Source organism: Dysidea avara, chromosome 4 (genome assembly GCF_963678975.1).
Source record: "Dysidea avara chromosome 4, odDysAvar1.4, whole genome shotgun sequence".
Classification (NCBI taxonomy): domain Eukaryota; kingdom Metazoa; phylum Porifera; class Demospongiae; order Dictyoceratida; family Dysideidae; genus Dysidea; species Dysidea avara.
This window is the reverse complement of record NC_089275.1, coordinates 6,087,381-6,111,179: the sequence shown is the minus strand read 5'-3', so window position 1 is coordinate 6,111,179 and position 23,799 is coordinate 6,087,381. Positions and strand designations below refer to the sequence as shown.

The 23,799-nt window shown below is 39.2% G+C and overlaps 2 protein-coding genes across 2 annotated transcripts; one reads left to right on the top strand and one right to left on the bottom strand.

Moving 5' to 3' along the window:
- Window positions 1-628: 628 nt before the first annotated feature.
- Window positions 629-21,639, bottom strand: LOC136252342 (TNF receptor-associated factor 4-like). The gene is made up of 4 exons (XM_066044765.1): window positions 21,449-21,639; window positions 15,911-15,940; window positions 11,940-12,641; window positions 629-2,125 (listed from the first exon to the last, which is right to left on the bottom strand). Exons 1-4 carry the CDS (start codon window positions 21,567-21,569, stop codon window positions 705-707), a joined length of 2,274 nt encoding a protein of 757 aa, XP_065900837.1. The 5' UTR covers window positions 21,570-21,639; the 3' UTR covers window positions 629-704.
- A 330-nt stretch (window positions 21,640-21,969) lies between these two features.
- LOC136252351 (TNF receptor-associated factor 4-like) lies at window positions 21,970-23,778 on the top strand. The gene is made up of 2 exons (XM_066044778.1): window positions 21,970-22,191; window positions 22,260-23,778. The coding sequence occupies exon 2, from the start codon at window positions 22,285-22,287 to the stop codon at window positions 23,632-23,634; it is 1,350 nt and encodes a 449-aa protein (XP_065900850.1). The 5' UTR covers window positions 21,970-22,191; window positions 22,260-22,284; the 3' UTR covers window positions 23,635-23,778.
- Window positions 23,779-23,799: the final 21 nt, after the last annotated feature.

Sequence of the window (23,799 nt, the reverse complement as noted above, 5' to 3'; positions counted from 1 at the left end):
TTGATGAATTCCCCAGTTCATGGTAAATAGAATGATGCAAGCCCCAAATCCGTAGCCCATTGCACTCGAGAGTTGTGATCAATTAAACAAGTGCCTGTATTTTATTTCCATTATAGGCACTGTAGTTTTGCTCTTCTTATCAGCTCCTGTGATTCAAATACTGACTTGGGAGAAAACAATATTACTATTTTTCATCTGAATGGTTTTCTGCATAAAGTGTAATTGACCATATGGAACACTCTACAGGTTAAAAACTGAGAAAAGGAAGGCAAGCTGTTCCACCAGCAGTAGGTTGGAGCATAGATGTGGGGTGTCTATTATCTAGGCTCTCCAACATTGATTATAATCATCATATAAACAATTGCAATGGGAACAGTGGACTTGCACGTAAAATTGGGAAAGATGGCATACAGGTCTAGCTGGGATTTCAAAAAATGGGGCTTTCTTTTCTGAGGATGGAAAACAGGCATGAATTTATGTGTAGTTTTGTGTATACCTTTTGGTTATGTAGTTAAAAGATGTGTGTACATGGCCAGAAGAAAAGCAAATATATTTCCTGTGCCATGCATTATATCCCTGTATAGTCATTTGTCTCTGCTGGAATTTTATACTCTTACTTTCCTCTATATGATATACATTTTCTTTTCTTGCAATCTATGATAGTGCACTATATATACAGCATCACATACATAAATCTATGCTGTCTACAGTTTACTAACTTGAAGGAAGATACAATCATCTTTTAAATACTGACATGTCGGAGTGACCATGTGGAGATCTTCATTGGAAATAAAGTTTGAATATCCCCAACCAAAAGTACAGTCATCATCATAAGCTCTAAGAAAAGCATCATGTAGGATAATATCCTCATAATCATCATAATTCACCATCATTGAGTAATGCTCACAGTCACTGATCTGATTCAACAGTTTCACTTCAAATTTTCCCCTCATTGGCCATCTTAGCTTATCATCATGTGGACCCTTCATCAGACACAGGAAGACCGATAGGTGGGTATCTTTAAATTTACTAAGACTATTACCACTAACATAAATGCTCAGGCACATTCTATATCCTTTGTTGTTTGAGAAGAATGGATCACTGAGCCAATTAACCTTCCGTACTTTATTCTCTGTGTACTTTGATAGTTTCACCACTGCTGGGCATATTTGAGTACCTTCTGCTACCCTTGTTGCCATAGTGGTTAAATGACTAGACCATTGTGGGGGTTCAATGAGCTTATTAACAGATCCAGTAGTACTGATCAAACGATGTACCATTACCTCAAGATTTCCTAGCCTGTTACATGACAGTGATACTTTAGCTTCAGTGGCTGATAGTTTATCTTCAGTTTTGGCTAGTTTAAGTTTAGTCATTAGCAAATGCTCCTCCATATTCTCCTCTTCATGTTCCATCTTCCTTTTACGAATCATGCTGTCCTCACACCCCACATTGTGATACTCACACAGGACCATCTCAAGAGGACATTCCTTCCTGTGTGCTTCCATGTCTTCACGAGGGACACTCCCTACCTCACATTTGTTAGGACAGGGTAAGGGAAGCTTGAGACACTGTTCATTGTGTTCTCCCTCAATAAATTGATGTTCTCCTGTAATGTGGCAGTACTGACAGTCAACCTTACGACACGGACACTCAGTCTCAACATGACCGGTCAGATATCGTCGTTGTAACATCTTCCCACATTTATTGGAGCACTTCACATCCTCAAACTGACAACCATCACTGTTTCCAAGGTGATTTTTAATGTCATTTAGTTCACCCTGCCACTCACAGCCTCGCTCCTCATTACTACAAAACACCTGAAAACTCCTGATTTCTCGATCAGCTTGTTTGTTTTCAACAATAAAAAAATCTATCTTGCGGCAACATGGACAAGTGTTAGTAGTTTTCTTTACATCATATATACAAGACTTGCAAAAGCTATGCCCACAACATACGCTCAGGTAAGGATCACGGCAAGGATGACGACAAATTTTGCAGATGAAACGATCATGTGTGTTCTGGACAAATTTATGCTCAAATCCGCCAATTTCATTAGGCATGATGGGTGTAATTGTAATTTCATCACTTTCATTGGGCAGGTTGTGTAGCTTTTGTGAAGACTCTATATAAACAGGAAGAAAAATTCATGTCACATACATAAAATCCCATCTCATGTTAGTGGGTAACATGACTTAGAACACACACACACACACACACACACACGTCTCAAATAAACAAATGTGACTACTACTACTACTACTACTACTACTACTACTACTACTACTACTACTACTACTACTACTACTACTACTACTACTACTACTACTACTACTACTACTACTACTACTACTACTACTACTACTACTACTACTACTACTACTACTACTACTACTACTACTACTACTACTACTACTACTACTACTACTACTACTACTACTACTACTACTACTACTACTACTACTACTACTACTACTACTACTACTACTACTACTACTACTACTACTACTACTACTACTACTACTACTACTACTACTACTACTACTACTACTACTACTACTACTACTACTACTACTACTACTACTACTACTACTACTACTACTACTACTACTACTACTACTACTACTACTACTACTACTACTACTACTACTACTACTACTACTACTACTACTACTACTACTACTACTACTACTACTACTACTACTACTACTACTACTACTACTACTACTACTACTACTACTACTACTACTACTACTACTACTACTACTACTACTACTACTACTACTACTACTACTACTACTACTACTACTACTACTACTACTACTACTACTACTACTACTACTACTACTACTACTACTACTACTACTACTACTACTACTACTACTACTACTACTACTACTACTACTACTACTACTACTACTACTACTACTACTACTACTACTACTACTACTACTACTACTACTACTACTACTACTACTACTACTACTACTACTACTACTACTACTACTACTACTACTACTACTACTACTACTACTACTACTACTACTACTACTACTACTACTACTACTACTACTACTACTACTACTACTACTACTACTACTACTACTACTACTACTACTACTACTACTACTACTACTACTACTACTACTACTACTACTACTACTACTACTACTACTACTACTACTACTACTACTACTACTACTACTACTACTACTACTACTACTACTACTACTACTACTACTACTACTACTACTACTACTACTACTACTACTACTACTACTACTACTACTACTACTACTACTACTACTACTACTACTACTACTACTACTACTACTACTACTACTACTACTACTACTACTACTACTACTACTACTACTACTACTACTACTACTACTACTACTACTACTACTACTACTACTACTACTACTACTACTACTACTACTACTACTACTACTACTACTACTACTACTACTACTACTACTACTACTACTACTACTACTACTACTACTACTACTACTACTACTACTACTACTACTACTACTACTACTACTACTACTACTACTACTACTACTACTACTACTACTACTACTACTACTACTACTACTACTACTACTACTACTACTACTACTACTACTACTACTACTACTACTACTACTACTACTACTACTACTACTACTACTACTACTACTACTACTACTACTACTACTACTACTACTACTACTACTACTACTACTACTACTACTACTACTACTACTACTACTACTACTACTACTACTACTACTACTACTACTACTACTACTACTTTTCATTAAAAGAATTACATGTACACACAATTGTACAGAGAAAGAACAGAATCATGTACAAGTACATAAGATAATGTTCATTAAATCACATTTGTACACCGTAAGACATGAACAGTTCCAATTACGGCTGCCTTTTGAATGGTACAAAATAAACTGTTAGAAAAGTCTGGGATACGACGAAGGTGAGTAATACAGTTAGAAGATACAACACCTGTACATCCAACCACCACAGGGATAATTATCACCGGCATTCTGTACATCATGTGATAATCATGTGCCAATGATTGATACTTCTGTAACTTTTCTTGCTCCTTAGAGGGCACATTTACATCAGCTGGACAAGAAACTTCAATGAAGTAGATCTTCTTAAGGTTATAGTCAAATAAAACAATATCTGGACGATTACTCAGGTGGTGACTGGCAGACTGTAAGCTAAAATCCCACAGGATCTTCACTGCCGATGATTCAACCACAGCAGGGGGTCTATGAGTGAACCAACACGAGGAACCAGGTAAAAATCCATGCAGCCTCATCAAATGCCAATGCACCACTCCAGCTACTAAGTTATGACGATATAAATAAGCAGTGGCAGCCAATGATGGACAAGCTGCCAACAAATGAACAACAGATTCTTCATGCTCTCCACACAATCTACACATTATAGAAGGAATGCTCATCTTCATAATCTTAACCTGAAGAACTCTGGTAGTGATGGCCTGATTCTGAATGGCAAGTATTGTAGACTCCGACTCTGAGTGAACATGGCTACTACTACTACTACTACTACTACTACTACTACTACTACTACTACTACTACTACTACTACTGATTTAATGAAATTTTACATGTATCACACGGTGTACAGATAAAGTAAATGATGCAACAAGCTGTGACAGACTGATTATTAGTTTATTATTGTAATCATCGATATTATTGTAATTATGATTTGTTATAAATATCTGTGGTTGTAAATACTTTGTGTGTGACAACTGAATGAATCATTAGAGTTGGTGTTGAACTTGTACACGTGTTACATTGGTAGCAGAGGATGGTTGTTTAGTCATGACGACTACGTCAAAGCACATAAGTTTACCTACCCCCTTTTCAAGTGGCGATCCAGTGGAATGGTTCCGGCGGTTCGAAATTTGTTGTCGCGCCAATGATTGGGATGAACTAGAGGGGGAGGCGGTAGCAGTGTGGTTTGACCTTTCAACTGAGGAACAGGGGACGTATAAGACAGCGAAAGAGAAGATAGTTGAGCAGATGGCACCTGCTCGGTTCGTGACCTTGGCGGACTTCCACAGAAGGTGTTTGCAGCCTGGTGAATCCTTATCAGTGTTCGCCCATGAATTGAAGCGATTACTGGAACAGGCATTGCCAGCGGCTGACGGCAACACTAGTAAGCAACTCCTCCTCCATCAGTTTATCAACGGACTACCGGCTCGTCTTAGTAAACAGCTACGTGCGGCGGGCGAAGTTACTGAATTGAAGGTAGTAATGGAGCGGGCCAAGCTGTTAATGACTCTGGAACAGGAGCAGGAAGCGTCAGCAGCAGTCCAGTCATCTGAAGTAACCGTCCTCAAAGATCAGATTGCACATTTGACTGAACAAGTGGCAGCCCTCACTACTTCTACCAGGCAAAATAGGAAACCTGCAAGTATGTTGTGTTATCGGTGCCACCAGCCAGGCCATTTACAGAGGTATTGCCCAACAGCCAGAAGATGCTTTAATTGTGGACAACCTGGACATTTAGCTAGAGAGTGTCAGTCAGGAAACGTCAACGGGGCACCCCAAAGGGGGCTGGGGTACCCCAAGAACTAACTAGACCCCCATCTGGTGTGGGCAATATGGTAGTGGTGGCTGCTGTGCGATCCAGTGCAGCAGTCATAAAGGGGCGCCTGGCACAGAAAGAAGTAGACATGATGGTTGATTCAGGATCATCTATCTCTCTAATAGAAGAATCTGTTGCAAAAGCTTATGTGACAAAAACTGAAGCACCCCCTAAAGGACTCCAGTTGGTCTCAGCAGAAGGAAAGGAGATACCTGTTGTAGGGTGTACCACACTTCCTGTGTGCCTGGCAGACCTCATAGTCAACCATAAGTTTGTGGTGGTACAATCCCTAATATCCCCAATAATTCTTGGGATTGATTTTCTACAATGGCACAGTTTGGTGTTGGACTTTACCACCAGTCCAGTTAGTATTGTATCTAAGCAAATTAAATCTGATTTGAAACCTTCTTTGCCCAAATGTGTGAAGCCACTGTTGAATGCAGCTAAGGTGTGTGCTACAGGAGTGAATGGTGAATCAGAGGATATCATTGACAACTGTGCTATACCTCTCTTTGGTAAGTCCTCACTAAAATGTGTAGATATCCCTAAATGTACTAATCCGTTGTTGTTGGCAGTTTTGGAGCAGCATAGGGATCTGTTTCGTCAAATTCCAGGCCAGACTCAACTGGCAGAACACTTCATTCCAACCAATGGGACACCAGTGAAAATACCTCCACGGAGGATACCAGCACATTTCCGAGCGCAAGTAGAGGAGCAAATACAAGCCATGCTGCAAGATGGCATAATTGAAAAAAGCTCAAGCCCGTGGATGTCGCCAGCAGTGTTTGTCCGTAAGAAAAATGGTGATGTCCGCATTTGTGTACACTACCGTGCACTGAACAAGCAGACAGTGAAAGACTTGTATCCTCTTCCTTTATCTGATGAAGTTCAGGACAGACTAGCAGGCTGTACTATGTTTTCCACGTTTGACCTGCGTAGTGGATACTGGCAGCTTCCAGTACACAAGCCAGATCAGCTCAAAACTGCTTTTTGTCCTGGTCCTGGTTTGGGTCTTTTTCAATTCTGCAGAATGCCCTTTAGCCTGACTGGGGCACCAGCATCCTTTCAGAGATTGATGAATAGGATATGCCGTGACCTGCCGTTTGCTACATCTTACCTTGATGATGTTTTAATTCATTCACGTTCGGTTTCGGAACATCTCCAGCACCTCCAAACATTCCTTACTCGTCTTTCCAATGCAGGCCTCACGTTAAGAGGTGAGAAGTGTTACATTGGGTTGAGTAAGGTGAAATATCTTGGGCATCTGTTCTCAGCAAAGGGTATGGAACCAGATCCAGAGAAGATTGCCGCTGTTCGTGATTGGAGTACTCCTTGCAATGTTACTGAGCTCAGAAGTTTTTTGGGTCTAGCGTCCTACTATCGACGTTATATACGTCAATTTGCTGACATTGCTACACCACTACATGCCCTTACTAACACAGGCGTTGCATTTGTCTGGACATCTGAGTGCCAAGTAGCGGTTGAGGCTCTAAAAAAGGTTCTGACAGAAGTACCCATCCTGGCATATCCCAATTTTGCTCACACGGCCGTCCAGTTTCAATTACACACAGATGCCAGTGCTACTGGCTTGGGAGTTGTTCTGGAGCAAGGTGACAGGGTCATCGCATATGCTAGTAGGACCCTGACTACTGCAGAAAAGAACTACAGCGTTATCCAAAGAGAATGTTTAGCTATAATATTTGCTTTGAAACAGTTTCGTCATTACTTGATTGGCAGACGTTTTACTCTTCTTACAGATCATGCACCATTACAGTGGCTAGCAGGTCAGAAAATGGAAGGGTTATTAGCTCGCTGGGCCCTTTCCATGCAGGAATTTGACTTTGCCATCGTTTATCGGAAAAGTACTGAAAATGGCAATGCTGATGCCCTATCTCGCAAGCATTTCCATAGTGTTGAGGCAGCTGCAGCAACATCTTGCTCACCGAATTTGTTCCATCTATACCAACATAGTGATCCTGTAGTTCGCCAGCTCCATGATTCACTTTTACAGTCCCACACATCTCCAAAAGGACATAAGTGGCATCGACATCCGCTCCGGAGGTACAGGCAAATATGGTCGCAACTACTTATACAAGATGGCATAGTTTTCAGACAGTACACTCCGGGTCCAACAGCAGATGCTCTGTTAGTCCCAATTGTTCCCACTTCACTTCAAACCAAAATATTACAACAGTGTCATGATGCTGTCAGTGCAGGACATGTTGGACCTCAGAAAACTGCTGAAAAGGTACGTAAGCTGGGATATTGAGTTGGCTTGCTTCAAGATGTTAACCAGTACTGTAGCAATTGTGTCACATGTCAATCAGCCAAGCCTGGACTTTACTTGGACGAGAAACAGGTAGTTCGATGCAAGGGGCGACTTAACAATTCCACTTTGCCTTCAGAAGCCAAGAGACCTATTCTTTTGCCTAAGGAAGGAGTGTTTGTAAGATTATTAATCAAGAACATTCATGTTAGGAACCTACACTCAGGTGTGAGGGATACACTAGTCTGCTTACGAGAGAAGTATTGGGTGATCAAGGGATGGCAGATGGTGAGAAGTGTGGTCAAGCTATGTGTGCTGTGTAAGAAACATGAGGGACATCCGTATAACACAGTCTTACCGCCAGACCTTCCTAGTTCAAGAGTTTCTGAAGATCCCCCTTTTTCTCATGTAGGTCTGGATTTTGCGGGGCCCTTATTTGCTAAGGATAAATCGACACAAACAGAAGTCAAAGTGTACGTATACTTGTTTACGTGTGCGTCCACAAGAGGGTTACATCTGGAATTAACTCGGGGATTGGATGTTGACAACTTCCTGCTTGCTTTGCGACGCTTTTCTGCCAGAAGGGGACTACCAGCAACAGTTAAAAGTGATAATGCTAAAACTTTCCGGGCTGCCTCCAAAGAAGTGATTAAGCTGACTCGTTCTGAAGAAGTGCAGAAATACTTGGCTAACAATAAGGTGACATGGAAATTTATTGTTGAGAAGGCACCGTGGTGGGAAGGCTTTTATGAAAGGATGGTAAAGGGAGTGAAAGGTAACTTGAGGAAAGCAATTGGGTGCGCCAACTTAAATTTTGAAGAACTTCGTACTTTGCTGATTGAGGTAGAGGCTATACTCAATACAAGACCTTTGAAATACGTACAAGAAGACGATGAGGTCAGTTACTCATTATCTCCATCACAATTGTTGTATGGAAGACGAATAACCACCATGCCAAATGATAATCATTTTGATGTCATCAGCACTTACGCAAGCTTGACAAAGAAGAGAAAACACCACTACAGGTTGTTGGAGAACTTCACTAAGCAGTGGAGGAGGGAATATTTGACTGGATTAAGAGAGACTCATTCTCGACACCAGAAAGGAGCAAAAAGAGATACAGCAGTTGTTGGAGATGTAGTGATTTTAAAAGATGATACTACAAAGAGAGTCTTTTGGAAGTTGGCGGTGATAGAAGAATTGATGACGGGAAAAGATGGTCAAGTTCGAGCAGCCATAGTAAAAGTTGTGAATAGTGAAGGGAGACAAGCAAGACTTCGACGCAGTTTAAAGCATCTTATCCCGTTGGAAGTCCAATATGACAGTAACTGATATAATAATGTATTTGACAGGTTTTTGGTTGTTGTAGTTGTTGTTGTTAATTTCTTTTTTTGCACACATTTTTTTTGTTTTTATAGTTGTTTGAACACTACTCCGTGCTTCAAACATGGGGAGTGTAAGAAATGTAGGCATTAATTTAGGTTTGTATTACGTGCAATGGTGTTGTATAGCACGTGAGAAGAATGTTCGAGAGAAAGTGTTAACACGTGTGATAAAAGAGAAAGAAGTTGTTAGGGGAGTGTATACGACCTGGGCTCATTCAATATATACTGGATACTCTCCCAACAGCTGTCTTACCCACTCTATCTCATGTTTTCAAACAGTCATTGTTAACCCAGATACAGCATCAGATCCTCCTTTATATGCCACCTGAACAGTTTGGTTTCCAGAAAGGGTCCAGTACTTCGGATGCTGGTGTCTCTCTATCACCACTGCTATTAACCACAGATCAGAGGTTAGATTGGTTGCTCTGGACATCAAGGCATTTTTGATCATGTGCGGTGGGATGGCCTCTTAGAACATCTTTGGAGCGTCGGCTACTGTGGTAGAGTATTCCATCTATTAAAATCCCATTTATCTGATCGATACATAAACTCCTTGCGGTTGTGGTAGCTAGTAAACAAGTTCACCTATACAAATATACAGTGGAACCTCAATTATCTGGATCCCACTTATCCGGATTCTCGGTTAACCGAACTACAGAAATAACTGCTCTATTACTGTTCTATTAGGGTAGTTGATAATACTGTTTTTTTTTTTAAAGTTCTTCACACTATTTTATGGTTATTTATACACAGTTTCAGAGATACAGACTTCTCAGACTTATGGACCACCCCTGGTCACAAGGAGTTCGGATAACTGAGGTTCCACTGTACTGTGTAAAAATCTTTTTGAGTGTACATGCTATAGTTCATTTCAAAACCGCGATATTTACAATAATCGTGATAATAAGCTCCATGATAACCGTGGAAGGAAATTTCAATATCGCCCAACCCTAAACTGTATGTATGTATTGCATCATTGAAACAGCAAGGTTTACAAAATGTTAAAAAAAAATAGGACCCCCTATAAGCCAAATTTCTTACCACTGTGTCCATGCAATTATCCATTCCCTAAATATACACTATATGTTATAATTAAAAGTTACAGTTTAACCAGTTCTTTTATACCAAAGGCTTCTGGTAGGTTATAGAAATTTTTTAGAACATTTTTGTTAGAGAGAGTTGTTCCACTGAGTAACAAATGAAAAGTATGTTTGGAACCTACATATCAATAATAATGTATATGTCCTTTACACAGCCTTCCCTGCATATAGAAAACAACGTGTAAAACGTGACTGAAGAGAGATCACCATACAGTACGATAGTAGTGTATAGTAGGGACCACAAAAGAGTAGGCATGGCCCACAAAATAACATCACCAAAAAGCCAGCCTCAATTTTCCCTGAGAACAATGAGGCAGTATTGGTTAGGTAAACAAAGCCCAAACAAGCTTTCAAATCGACCTGAAACACTTTCAACTAGTTGCTACAGAATTTTTAAAAATATATATTGAACAGAATTTTCTAGTGACTGACCGACTGACTGAGTAAATGACTGATGCCTTCAGACAAGCATAACTCGATAACGGCTATAGCTACAGGCTTGATTTATCCACTGTTCGACGTTGCTTCAGCCCGAGAAGTGCCTTTTGGCATACCGCAGTACGTACAATGCATTCTTCATGGACTTACCAGTGTCCTTCTTTGTGTCCCATTCATCTTTGCTGACAGCGAAGTGTCGATTTGACAGTAGCATGTGATGGCTTCCCTTTGTAACAGAATCGTCTGTATTTTGTAAAGGATCTAGGGTATTTTTCATAGTGGCTATTTTGATTGCAGAGGTGCTTTTCAAACAGTTCGTTATTTGTACTGTTGTGTAATGGCTTGAACATAGCCGACAACAAAGTGTAATGGATACTTCACTTTTCAGACAATATAACTGGGTGCACAGCACCATTTCTTTCTTTCGGTATGGTACTTTTCAAACAGTTCTTGATTTGAAATGCTGTGTAACGGGTTGAACATAGCTAACAACGAAGCTTAATAGATACTTCACTTTTCAGACGATAAGGTGCACAGCACTATTTAACATGTGGTACGCATGGGTTCACCAGTCATAATAATTGTTTACAAAAAAGTTAACAAACAAGTACACTAAAAAGTTTGGAATTTCCAACTAGATACTGAAAGAAGTTGGAGTAGTGCACGATATTAAATCACAGTAAAATAATAAGAAGTGTTATATCCCTACTGTGCTCAAATTACCATAACAGAAATGTACAGTAGGGACATTACACTTCTTATTGTTTTACTGTGATTTAATATCGTGCACTCAGTACTCCAACTTGTTCCAGTACTTTTTATTGATGTGCTATGGTCCCTACTCTAGTTGAAAATTCCAATTTTTTTTGCGTATATACTATGGGAGCAGGGTGGAAAACAGAGAGATGGGTGGGTAGAACCAATAGAGATGTACCAAGGCTATAATATATAATATCATGTATATTGATTGGTATTGGTATTAAAAGTAAGTAAACATGTTCACACATCCCACAATGGCTTTTCTTGGCTAGCATGTGGAATTTAAAATGGAAAGTAACACTCAGCTATAACTAACAGAAAGAGGTATGTAGTTATTGTTACTATACAAACACATACCTCCAGATTCTAGTGAAAGAGGTTTATCTGGTAACACAAATTCAAGTGATTCAATATCATATTGTTGCAGTCTACTTTTATTTTCTAAGAAATTAGCCCTTGCACTACAAAGAAACATTCTTGGGATCAACCATCGAATCTCAACACATCCTTTGAGAATACCTGCTAGTACAATTACTGTTTTATTAACACCAAAGAGATTTCCAACACATGACTGATGATCTTGGATATCTTTAAAAGTTATATCACTCACTGATTTATTCCACTTTTCTTTAACGGTAACATAGAAATTGTCATCAATTTCAATCCCAGGAATTTCTTGCAAGATATCTTGTACTTTTTTATTGGAAATTACACTTTTATAATATTTAACTAGCTTAGTAGCTTGATCATCTACAGATGCTATTTTTTCCATAACCTGGATGTTTAACCAACTCCAGTGGGTAGGATACAGTGCCAGAGTTTCAAATAGTTCTGCTAATGTACTTGCTGCTTGCATCTTCTGCTTTAGATCTTCAGAATATCCAATTCCCAGCTCAGTGTTAGCATTTGCAAAGCAAACATAACGTATCTTACTCACATTGACCTTGCTTTCTAACCATTCTAGCAATTTAAAACTAACACAAGTAAAGGCAGTGTCAATTGAACAGCTGGTGATATCCAAACCCTCAAGTATATCTTGCTGACAGGCTAAATCAGATCCTATAGAATTTTAAAATAACTACAGTAAAATTACTGGCTACTACTGATCTGTTTAGTACTGTACTGTACACTGTAGATACAGTATAGTGAGTATACACATAATGCACTGTCCTAATGTATTTCGTGTATTTCGTAGACTGGATTCACGGACTGAACTCACTAACTAGGCTGGAAACAGCTTCTTTCCAATAATCCTAGGGGTGCACCGATATAAATATCGGTATCGGTACCGATATGCATTATCGGCTATCGGTAAAACACAGTTGAAATTACCGATATGTATAACATTATTATTATTAAACATGCACCTTGTGAAATCGCTTCGTAACGATTGTTCAGTAAGCGTAGATAACCTGCATTACGCACCAACTACGTCACGTGATATATGCAAGAAAGGTAAGCGTACGCTAGTGCAAAAAAATCGCTTTTGTAGCATACAGTGACTAATATATAATGCCTAAACCGCTTTTATTTAAAGCTGGCAAGGGAAACGCTATATTAACTCAGCGCCCATCAAGCCATTACCATAACGCATGCGCTTCAAATTGGGTGTATGTAACGATGCCACGTGTCAAAGCAGTTATTTGGGAATACTTTAAAGTGTCTGAGCGAAACCAGCGTTTCGCAGTTTGCCAGTGTTGCGAGAGCGATGTATCCCCTGGTGGCCTCACAGTTAAAACTTTTAACACCTCCAATTTAATACATCATCTGAGAAGGGAGCACCCTATAGATTTCAAAGACTATGAAGAGAAGAAGAAGGTGCAAGAGCTGAAAGAAAAAGAAGCAGCTGAAAAGAATGCGTGGAAGGATCCAAAGGAAACAAGAATGAAGCAGTTATCACTGGTAGAAACAGAGGCAAGGTCAAAAGCATGAGACATCAATGATCCCCGTGCAATTCGTGTGCATCATAAGGTAGCTGAAATGATGGCTTTGGATTTTCAACCATATTCAATTGTTTCAGACACAGGTTTTACTGCATTGCTTAAGACCTTGGAGCCCAGATACACATTGCCAAGTCGCCGCTACTTTACTGAGGATGTCGTCCCTGGTATTGCAAGTGCTATCAATTCAAAGCTAGCTGTGGTATTGAAAGATGTAACATATCTCAGTTTAACCACTGATGTTTGGAGCACTAGCTTGACCAACCAATCGCTGATCAGCCTCACTGCTCATTGGTTAGAAGATAGTTTTGTGAGAAAATCTGCAGTCTTACATGTAAAACATTTAGATGGATCACACTCAGGGGAAAAGATATGTGAAAGCATAGAATCAATGCTTGAATACTGGAAAATATCAAAGGAACGAATCCATTTAGTATTGACTGATAATGCTAGCAACATGAAGAAGGCCCTCAGAGATCCTAATCTGAGTGGGTTTGGCTGTTTTGCACACTCGCTTCAGCTAGTTGTTAATGATGGTGTGTTGTCACAGCGGGTGGTCATTGATGTTCTGGCTGTAGCAGGAAGTATTGTAGGCCACTTTAAGCATTCAACACTCGCCTATCATTTACTAGATGAAATACGTGAGCGTCTTGATATACCAAAACATAAATTGCAGCAAGATGAACCAACACGATGGAACTCGACACTCTTCATGCTTGAATCCATCTATGAGCAAAAAATGGCACTGGCTGCTTATGCCACTGAGCATGGTGGTATCACAATGCTGAACAGCCACCAACTTGATATAATTAGAAAACTAGTTGCGCTTCTGAAACCAATTGAAGAAGTAACCAAGATGATCTCAACAAATTCAACATGCATTTCAGCTGTGATACCATTGGTGAAGATCTTGAAGAAAATGTTTAACAAACACGATGATGATGCTGGCATAAGGACCATGAAATCAGAGATGCTGACCTCATTGGAACACAGATTTGATAGCATTAAGCAGATAGATGAGCTTTGTGTTGCTACTATTCTAGATCCACGATTCAAGCATCACTTTTTCATGGAAACAGAAACACAACAACTGGCTAGAGAATATTTGATTGATAATTGCAACTACACTTCAGGTGCTGATGAACCCCCTAATAAGAGGGCACGCCATGACCATACCACCACTTCAGAGGACAATGATCAGGCATCATCTAGCAAAGTATGGGAGTGTTTTACTGAACTACTGGAGGAAGCTGGGGCAACTAGTGATGTGGGAGGAGGAGCTGAAGGAATGGTGGATAATTATTTATCAGAACCACTTATTGATTACAAAATAGGTGACCCTTTGAAGTGGTGGCATGATCATGGCAGAAGATATTCATTGTTGGAAAATATAGTACAGCGGTTTTTGAGTGCTCCACCAACTAGTGTTCCATCTGAACGGCTGTTTTCTGGAGTTGGGAACCTATATAATGAAAAAAGAAGCAGATTAAGCCCAGAACATGCAGAAATGCTCTTAAGTATTAAGTACAACAAGCATTTAGTTGATTAAACAAACAGTTAAAGTTCTAACAGTTCTCTCTATTGCTATTAATTGATTTTGTTTATATACTTTTATATCACTTAGTTATTTTTACTAATATCGGTATCGGTATCGGTAATTTTGTAGCAAATATATCGGTTATCGGAAAATTGGTAAATTCCCATATCGGTGCACCTCTAATTTATAATCCAGCCATTTACTAGGTCTTGTAATGCTGGAGACACCATTATCAGGCTATAACTGCTAAATCAATGTTGGAGGGTAACACATTACTTATGTAACGAGTTATGTAATATTATTACTTTTGTGGTAACTAAGTAATATGACGAATATGCTATAAAAGCTAGTATTGTAACTCAAGTTACTTTATTTACAAATGTAATGCATTACCTAAGTAATGACGTTACTGTAACAACTTGAACATTAAGTAATTTTATTACTACCAGTGACCAAGTTACTAATCTTGTTATGAGTAACGCTTAGCCACAACGAAGTAATGAAGCCCACCTTAAATTAATGAATCAAGCTTATTGACCAGTTACTTTCCCTAGCAAACTAAAATTGTGCGGTTTTCGCTCAGCGGGTCACAAATTTTATTAAAAATTTACTATCATCAACATCATTGTAGCCATTTCATGGCCATCACCTTTGATTTCACAACTTTTTTCACCCAGACTTTTGTTGAAGACCACACCTTTCTATATAGCTTGGCTGTTTTTGCATGGATTGCCATTACTTGCAGCATGATCAGTTGTATACTAAACATAAATGCTTGCTATGTTTCTACTACTGAATTACAGAGGAAACAACACATCATTGATACAAATGTGTGAATATATGTATCTCACCTGCTGCCACACTGCTCATACTGGCTTCAACTACAGAAAGGAAAGCATGTAGCCATTGCTTTATTTTAATTCAAGTATATGTATAACACGTGGTGTATACATTTACTCACACATAATATTTCATAAGTATAATAACTTGTGTGCTCTAACTTTCATAACTACATGTATACTGAATAATAGACACAGTGCTGAGTGGTTTTGATATCTCATAGATGACACAATATTGTTACTTGGTATTGCGGTATAACTATACTTCAGTTTCAATATGCCTTATTTGATGTAATTTTATACCTCTACTACTAAAATTTAATTCAGATGCAAAAGTACAGTTTCTAAACACTTTTACTCAAGACAGAATTGTCTTAGCAAGTATTTTCAAATAATTGTACACCTGTCTATATCCTTCCATATGTACACTTTTCATACAAATATTTAAGCTCTAAAAGACTGTATAATAAAAATCTATAGTACTGAGGTGTTAAGAAAGAAATTAGACAGTATCAAAATCAGATATCACAGTTTAACTAAATACTCAGTATATTGCTCAGCACTAGAGTTACGCACAGTTGAGTCTTGGATAATGTAACACCACAATCTACATCAAGATCCACAGTAGTGTATCTGCAACCAAGAACAATGGCATGCCACACCATAATTAAATTAACAAGGAGAAAGTGTGTAAGTCTTCATGGTCCCACACTGATAAAAAATCACTCTACCACTTCCTCTACCAACATACAATTTTAACAGATTCAAACTTCAATTCTGTGTGCAAAAGTACAGGAATCAATCATGGGATAACATTGGATGCATCACGTGATTTGCTGGCACTAATCTGTGTATCTGCATACGTAAAAGTCACTGAGCTGCCTAGCAAAAGTACCTATGCACTTGCACTTCTAATTTTCACACATGTGTGTTATTGTAAATGCTGCAAAGTTTCAAGCCAATTTTTGGGGGGGGGAAGGAGGGGGGGACTGCCTCCTTACTTTTCAAATAGATGGGGGGGCACATGCTCCCCCTCCCCCGGTTTCCCCAGTTTTCCTGCTCTTGTCTTGGCTGCATGAACTCTCCTGGCAGCATTCAGATCATCTATTTTGCTGGTACGTAACTATGGATATCACTTTTTTTTTCCTTTCTTTTATTTTTTTAATTTTTTTTTTTTACAAGAACAACAGAAACACCATCAAACAAATGAAAACCATTCTTTGAGCTAGCCATTTAAGTAATTATACTTGTATACAAACTGAATGCTCTAATAGGGCGACTGTACTATTAGAGTATCTCGTGCACTTGCTACACATAACTGGATTTTACATTTGGCTTTTACTCCAATTCTTCTATACTACTGCAAGGACTTCTATGATGATTATCCCATCTACACACTGGCTTTCTGCTCACTCTTCTAAGTGCCAGGTGTGAAAACTAATAGTTTTTTTTATTCATGAAATTCAGTTACATGATTGTGACACAGGTTGGGTTTTGTGTCATCTCCATGGTCTTAATGTCGATTCATTTCAAACCACAAAAAGGCACTCCTACGATGGTTATTTCATATATAAAAAATTTCAATTCATTCCTTCAAGGGGTTTACCCTTTGGTGTGACAGAAGTTCGATCTTATTTTACGCAAATAATCGGTCATAACTTTGTGACTGTTCATCAGATTCCCACCAAACTTGGTATTGAGATTCGTTTTAATGAGCACTTTAAGTGTGCAAACTTTTAGCCTGATTAGAGTACACGTTTATGTTTTATGTTGGATTTTGCGAAGTGTAGGAAATGAAGAAGAGAAAAACAAAGAAATTAAACTGAAACTTTGGCTACTCATATCTCAGAAATGGCTGTGGTAATTTTCTTCACATTTGATATGTAGACTTCCCTACCTGACAAGCAAATCTGTAGCAAATTTGATAAGGGATTGCGGGGCTACATGTGTGAAAATTATGTTTGCTTTCTTCCTGTCAATATACTCATGGTGTGGCATGCTGGCTCCTTGGGCTGCACAACTTGTTATTGTTTATCTTGACAAGTGCAAAAAAAATTACAACTGCCACACACAAAAGTGATAAAGGTGTACTCGCACACCAAGTTTAATTTAATACTGATCCAAAATTTATTCAGTATTTTGTACAATCATAATTATGCATAAAAGATTGATTTTTCTGTTATGACAATGTTGTGTATATAGATTAACTATTGTAACGATTGATGGCCAGTCCCTATTGTCAGCCGAATAAGCATTTAATGGTGACCACTAAAATAATTTGAAGTCATGCATAAATTTCTGGAGCAGATGCTGACTTCATTACTCTAACCTACAAGCGGTACAGGTACATTGCATTACAGTTCTTGCAATGTTTAATTGATTTTGATCAAAGTATACTACTAGGCTAAGTTACTAGTCTTTAGAGTAATCATGTGGATGCAACAATAATAACGCACAGTACTCAAAAGACTCACGTGAACTACAACATGAGTTCTAAATATATCCTATGCATGTGTTTATGTACATGTAAGCATTCAGCATGACACTGAGTTATTATTACTTCCGACCCATTTGGCACTGCAAACAAAACTAGTCAACAATCAGTCACTTATTATAGCTACCTTTCCTTATTTCCTTACTTTACACTGTATATATATGTAGTAGTTGTAACATGGGCACAAGTGATTTGCCTGAAATATATGCACAAGCACAAGGACGCAGGCAGAGTACGAGTGCATATATTTCAGGCAAATCACAAGTGCCCATGTTACAATTCCACTTGGGTGATTCACCTGCAAGTGTGGGGAAACTGCAGGAATGCTTTGCAAGTGTATTTATATGGGACCATGTGAATTTCGATTGTGGATAATGTTGTAAGGGCAACAACAAGATGCTGCTGAGAGGCTCAATGTAAGTGTATCGACACAACCATGCAGATTGTGTTTCGATTGTGGATATGCAATTAAACACAGGAAACCCAAATGCGAGCTGAACAGCTACTAATTAAGCTTAAGTGACACTATAAAGTACTTACTATACTAGCCATAAATAATCTAAAGCAATGAATATGTTTACAGCGTTATAATGGCCTAGTCAATTAAGCGCCACGCCCAGTCACTACGTGCTTGTGGACATCGCGCCAGGTGTCAAAACAGCAATATAACGACGATTCAAGTGCACTAAAGTACTTACTTTACTAGCCATGAATAAACTAAAATAGTGAGTAATATTGTTAACACTAATGGCCAAATCAATTATTTTAGCGCTACACCTAGTGTCTGGACATTGCCATGTTACTATACAATCAAAACAGCAATGTAAACTAACCTTTGACCTTCTTCATTCAGTAAAACAACAAACTATCTTTTTTCTAAAGTCCATGATCTATGCTTTGGCTCACTTTACAATATTAAAACCCACTATCGATCCTGTGAAGTGTCACTATATTAAAGCAGAGGAGATCACACAGTTTCATCACAGAAATCAGATGATTTCTGAGAATGCTTGGAATGCATTAATGAGAGCAGGAGGTAGTATATACAAGTTATATACCACTTTAGTGTGGGAATTCAAAGGCGCCACTCAGTGTTTAACTCGCTTATTGCCCGGGCAATACCATGGGAAAGCGGTTTGCCAATGACTTTGATGCCCAGCCAGTTCAAAGAAACGATACGCTTTGACTCGTTATATTGAGCGACATAGAGCTTTGCATATTGTGGGACTCGGTTTTGTAGTGGTTGCTAAGCTGAGTATATTCGCTAAGATGGAGTAGTTGGTTGTTAGTAAAGGATAATGAAGGCACAAAATAATTGTTTGGGCAATCGTGGATGCATATTTCTACCCACCGCGTATCAGCCTTTGAACAGACCACAGAACGGTAAAACTACTACTACTACGCTGAAATAGGTTAGTAACTTACAGTCCTAAGTACTTACCATAATAACTTACTTACTGTCCCAATAGCGAAGTTAGTTGGCTTAACTTAGTACAAAAATGATAACAATATAAACTCAATCCCACAATCACAAGTTTTCTAACATAGCATGTTGAAGCATAGTAACGTATTAATGATGTTTTAATGTATGGACGTTTTGATGGCTACGCTTTTAAACCACAATCAATTTTCAGATGCTACTGTATAAAACAAACGGGATGAGTTCTCGTTAGTTCTTTCACCTATTAGGTGAGTGCACCCCAAGTGTCACTTATACCATGGCTGCTTGGGATTTTGCTGATATATACACCCACAGCCCTCGGGCTTTGGGTGTATATATCAACAAAATCCCTCGCAGCCGTGGTATAACTATTAAATGTACCACTCTGCGTGGGCAGTTCAAAGGCACCGCCAGTGCCATAATTTGTATATTGCATTGCTGCAGACCGCAGCGAGTGCATTATAACTTATAACGCACTTGTTGCGGTTTTGTAGACCACAACGAGTGCATTATAAGTTATAATGCACCGACCGCAGTGCAATATACAGATATTGCACTGGCTGCGGTTTTGTGCAGCATAGCACAAGTGCCGGTGGCGAAGACCACTACGACACCTCACCTAATAGGTGGAAAGACACTTCACAGATCACTCGAATTCTTTTATAGCCTGACATGTAAAGGTCGATTGTGGGCCATAACGTCACCAATACGTATAATGTTTACAAGCAGCCAATGGCGATCGAAAAAGCCAACATGTGTGGCCACAACTCTAGTCTACATATATATAAACGTACTTATACACATTACTAGTCTGGTGCCATCTTAGCCCAGATTAAACTGTAGTCCACTTCGACAATGACTCAATAAAACAAATATATTCTAAATAATACTAACCTTTAAGTTCGATTGTGGTAACCAGTTTTGTCATGCCACCAGATTCGAGTTTAGCCAGTGTGAATAGTAAGAATTAGACTAGTATCGTTTTGTAGTTAGGTTTTGTTTACTTAAACCGTCTATTTAGCTGCTTTTTTTCACTCGAGAGAATCACTATGGCGATTAGTCTGGCGTTTAGTCTATATGGCGATTGAGTGATCACGCTGGCATGCTGAGCACTACATGATGAGAGTCGAACAGCGAATGCAGGTTAGTGATATAACCCATAGCGTACTAGCTTTCAATATCTCAGGTGGCTGCAGGGGGAACGTCATCGCAACGTCCAGCTTGGTTACCCACAATCGATGTTAGAAACCTGGCCTTTATAAGTGTTACAGCTGTCTTGTGAGACTCTCCCCACCTATTAGGTGAGTGGTACATAACAGTTATACAATGTGCACTCGTGCTCTGCCTGTATAAACGTACTTGCCTTCGGGCCTGATGGCCCTCAGGCTCGTGCGTTTATATCAGGCAGAGCACTCGTGGCCGTTGTATAACTATATAATATTCCTCCTAGGAGGGATATAACTTGTATATACTACCTCCACTTCTCGTTAATGCATTCCTGAGCACTGATAGCAGTGCTATTATACCACCTATACATCTCCTTTTCCCTTTGAAGTGAGGTGTGAAAGTGGTATATAAATATATATATATATATATTTGGGTTTAATTAACTCACTTTGTGGTAAACTCAATTCAAGGCCACTGGCAACATCATTCAAGTCAATGCTCTTAACAGCACTTATAAGCTGGTTCCAGGAAGCATCAACAGATGTTTCCAACCACGTACTAAACATCATTCTGCAGCACCATTGTATATTGTGTTTACTGCCATCTCTTTCAATGTTCACTAGCAATCTCTCGTGTCTAGTTCCAGACCTAGATCGTACCACTTCGGAGCGACTGACGATATAACATGTTTGTTTAGGTCCTTCATTGTGGGCCGGGATCCGCCTACATTTAAAAACATTTATATATACCTTGATGCCTCGCTTGACACACACACGCGCGCACACACACACACACACACACACACACACACACACACACACACACACACACACACACACACACACACACACACACACACACACACACACACACACACACATCGAGCTTCTTTGTATTAACAATTCCTATGATGATAACTCACCGGTAGATGTCACTGTACGATATGTCATCGCAGCGCATAAAGTATCCATCTCTTTGCACACGTGATTGTCGGTCCTCGCGTGAGCAAAATTGATATGGACGGATCTTTTCGACTATCGACGAGTCAAATAGTACTAAAAACTTATCGTTGAAATACGAGGATCAAGACTCTAGTCTAAAACTCAGGAAGTCTATTGGACCCTTCCGAGTCACCTTCTTTTAATCAAACACTCCGGCGTTTGTGAAGTCGCATAAGCTAGCATAGCAAAAGTAAGACTGAGATAAGTTAATGATTTTCTCCTTTATGTACCACATAATTATGTACCACATATATATAGAACATTGAACCCTGCAAGTAACATAATGGCGATAGCCACGCCTAATGAAATAGGCGGATATGAAAACAAATTTGTTGACACCCCGCACGATCGATTCGTCTGTAAAATATGCCTGCATCCTTGTCGAAATCCTCATCTGACTGGATGCTGTGGCCACAACTTCTGCAAGTCATGTCTGGACAATGCCATGCATGTGAAGACTGCTGTTGTTTGTCCATTTTGCCAAAATGAAGAATTCTCTACATTACCTAACAAACAAGCAGATCGAGAGATTAGGGATCTTCATGTGATATGTACTAACAAGGAGAGAGGTTGTGAGTGGCAGGGAGAACTGAAAAGCATCAACAATCACCTTGGAAACAGTGATGGTTGTCAGTTTGAGGATGTTAAGTGTTCCAATGACTGTGGGAAGGAGTTACAACGACAATATCTGACCAGTCATGTTGAGACTGAGTGTCCATATCGTAAGGTTGACTGTCAGTACTGCCACATTACAGGAGAACATCAGTTTATTGAGGGAGAACACAAGGAACAGTGTCCCAAGCTTCCCCTACCCTGTCCCAACAAGTGTGAAGTAGGAAGCGTCCCTCGTGAAGACATGGAAGCACACAGGAAGGAGTGTCCTTTTGAGATGATCCAGTGTGAGTATCACAATGTGGGGTGTGAGGAGAGGATGATGCGCAAGAGGAAGAAGGAACACGAAGAGGAGAAAATGAAGGTACATTTACTGATGACTAAACTTAAACTTGCTAAAACAGAAGACAGTCTAACATCCACTGAAGCTAAATTGACCTCTGCAGAAGTTAGACTTGGCAGTCTTGAGGTAATGGTGCATCGTTTGATCAAATCTACTGGGTCATCTAATAGGCTCATTGAATCAGCACAATGGTCTAGCCATTTATCTACTATGGCCACAAAGTATGAATCTATTGCACAGATATGTCCAATAATTGTAAAAATGCTTAAGCTTTCTGACAAAACAAAGAAAGCTAGTGATCCCTTCTACTCTCACTACAAAGGATACAGAATTTGTTTCACTGTTTATCCTACTGGTATTAATGATGGTGAAGGTACACACATGTCAGTGTTCCTGTACCTCATGAAGGGTCCACATGATGATGAGCTTACATGGCCACTGAGGGGAAAGTTTGAATTGAAACTGTTTAACCAGATCAGTGACTGTGAGCATCATTCTAGTTTTGTGATCTATAATGATCGTAATGCAGATGGTACTGCTGGAAGAGTCAGTGTGGGTGAAAAAGCTTTAGGTTGGGGAAAACAAAAGTTCATTTCCAAAGAAGATCTCCACAAGGTCACTCCCACATGTCAGTATCTCAAAGATGATTGTATCTTCCTCCAAGTTAACAAACTGTAGACTTGGGACCATGCACATTATACCATAAAGTAGCTATGCATAAATTAGTTCACAACACTATTATGTTATTCCCTGTATTCCCTGTATAGATTAAATGTTAACTTGATGAGATTAGCATTCATTCAACAGGACAGGTGAAGTGATAATTACAGAGATTATATTGTT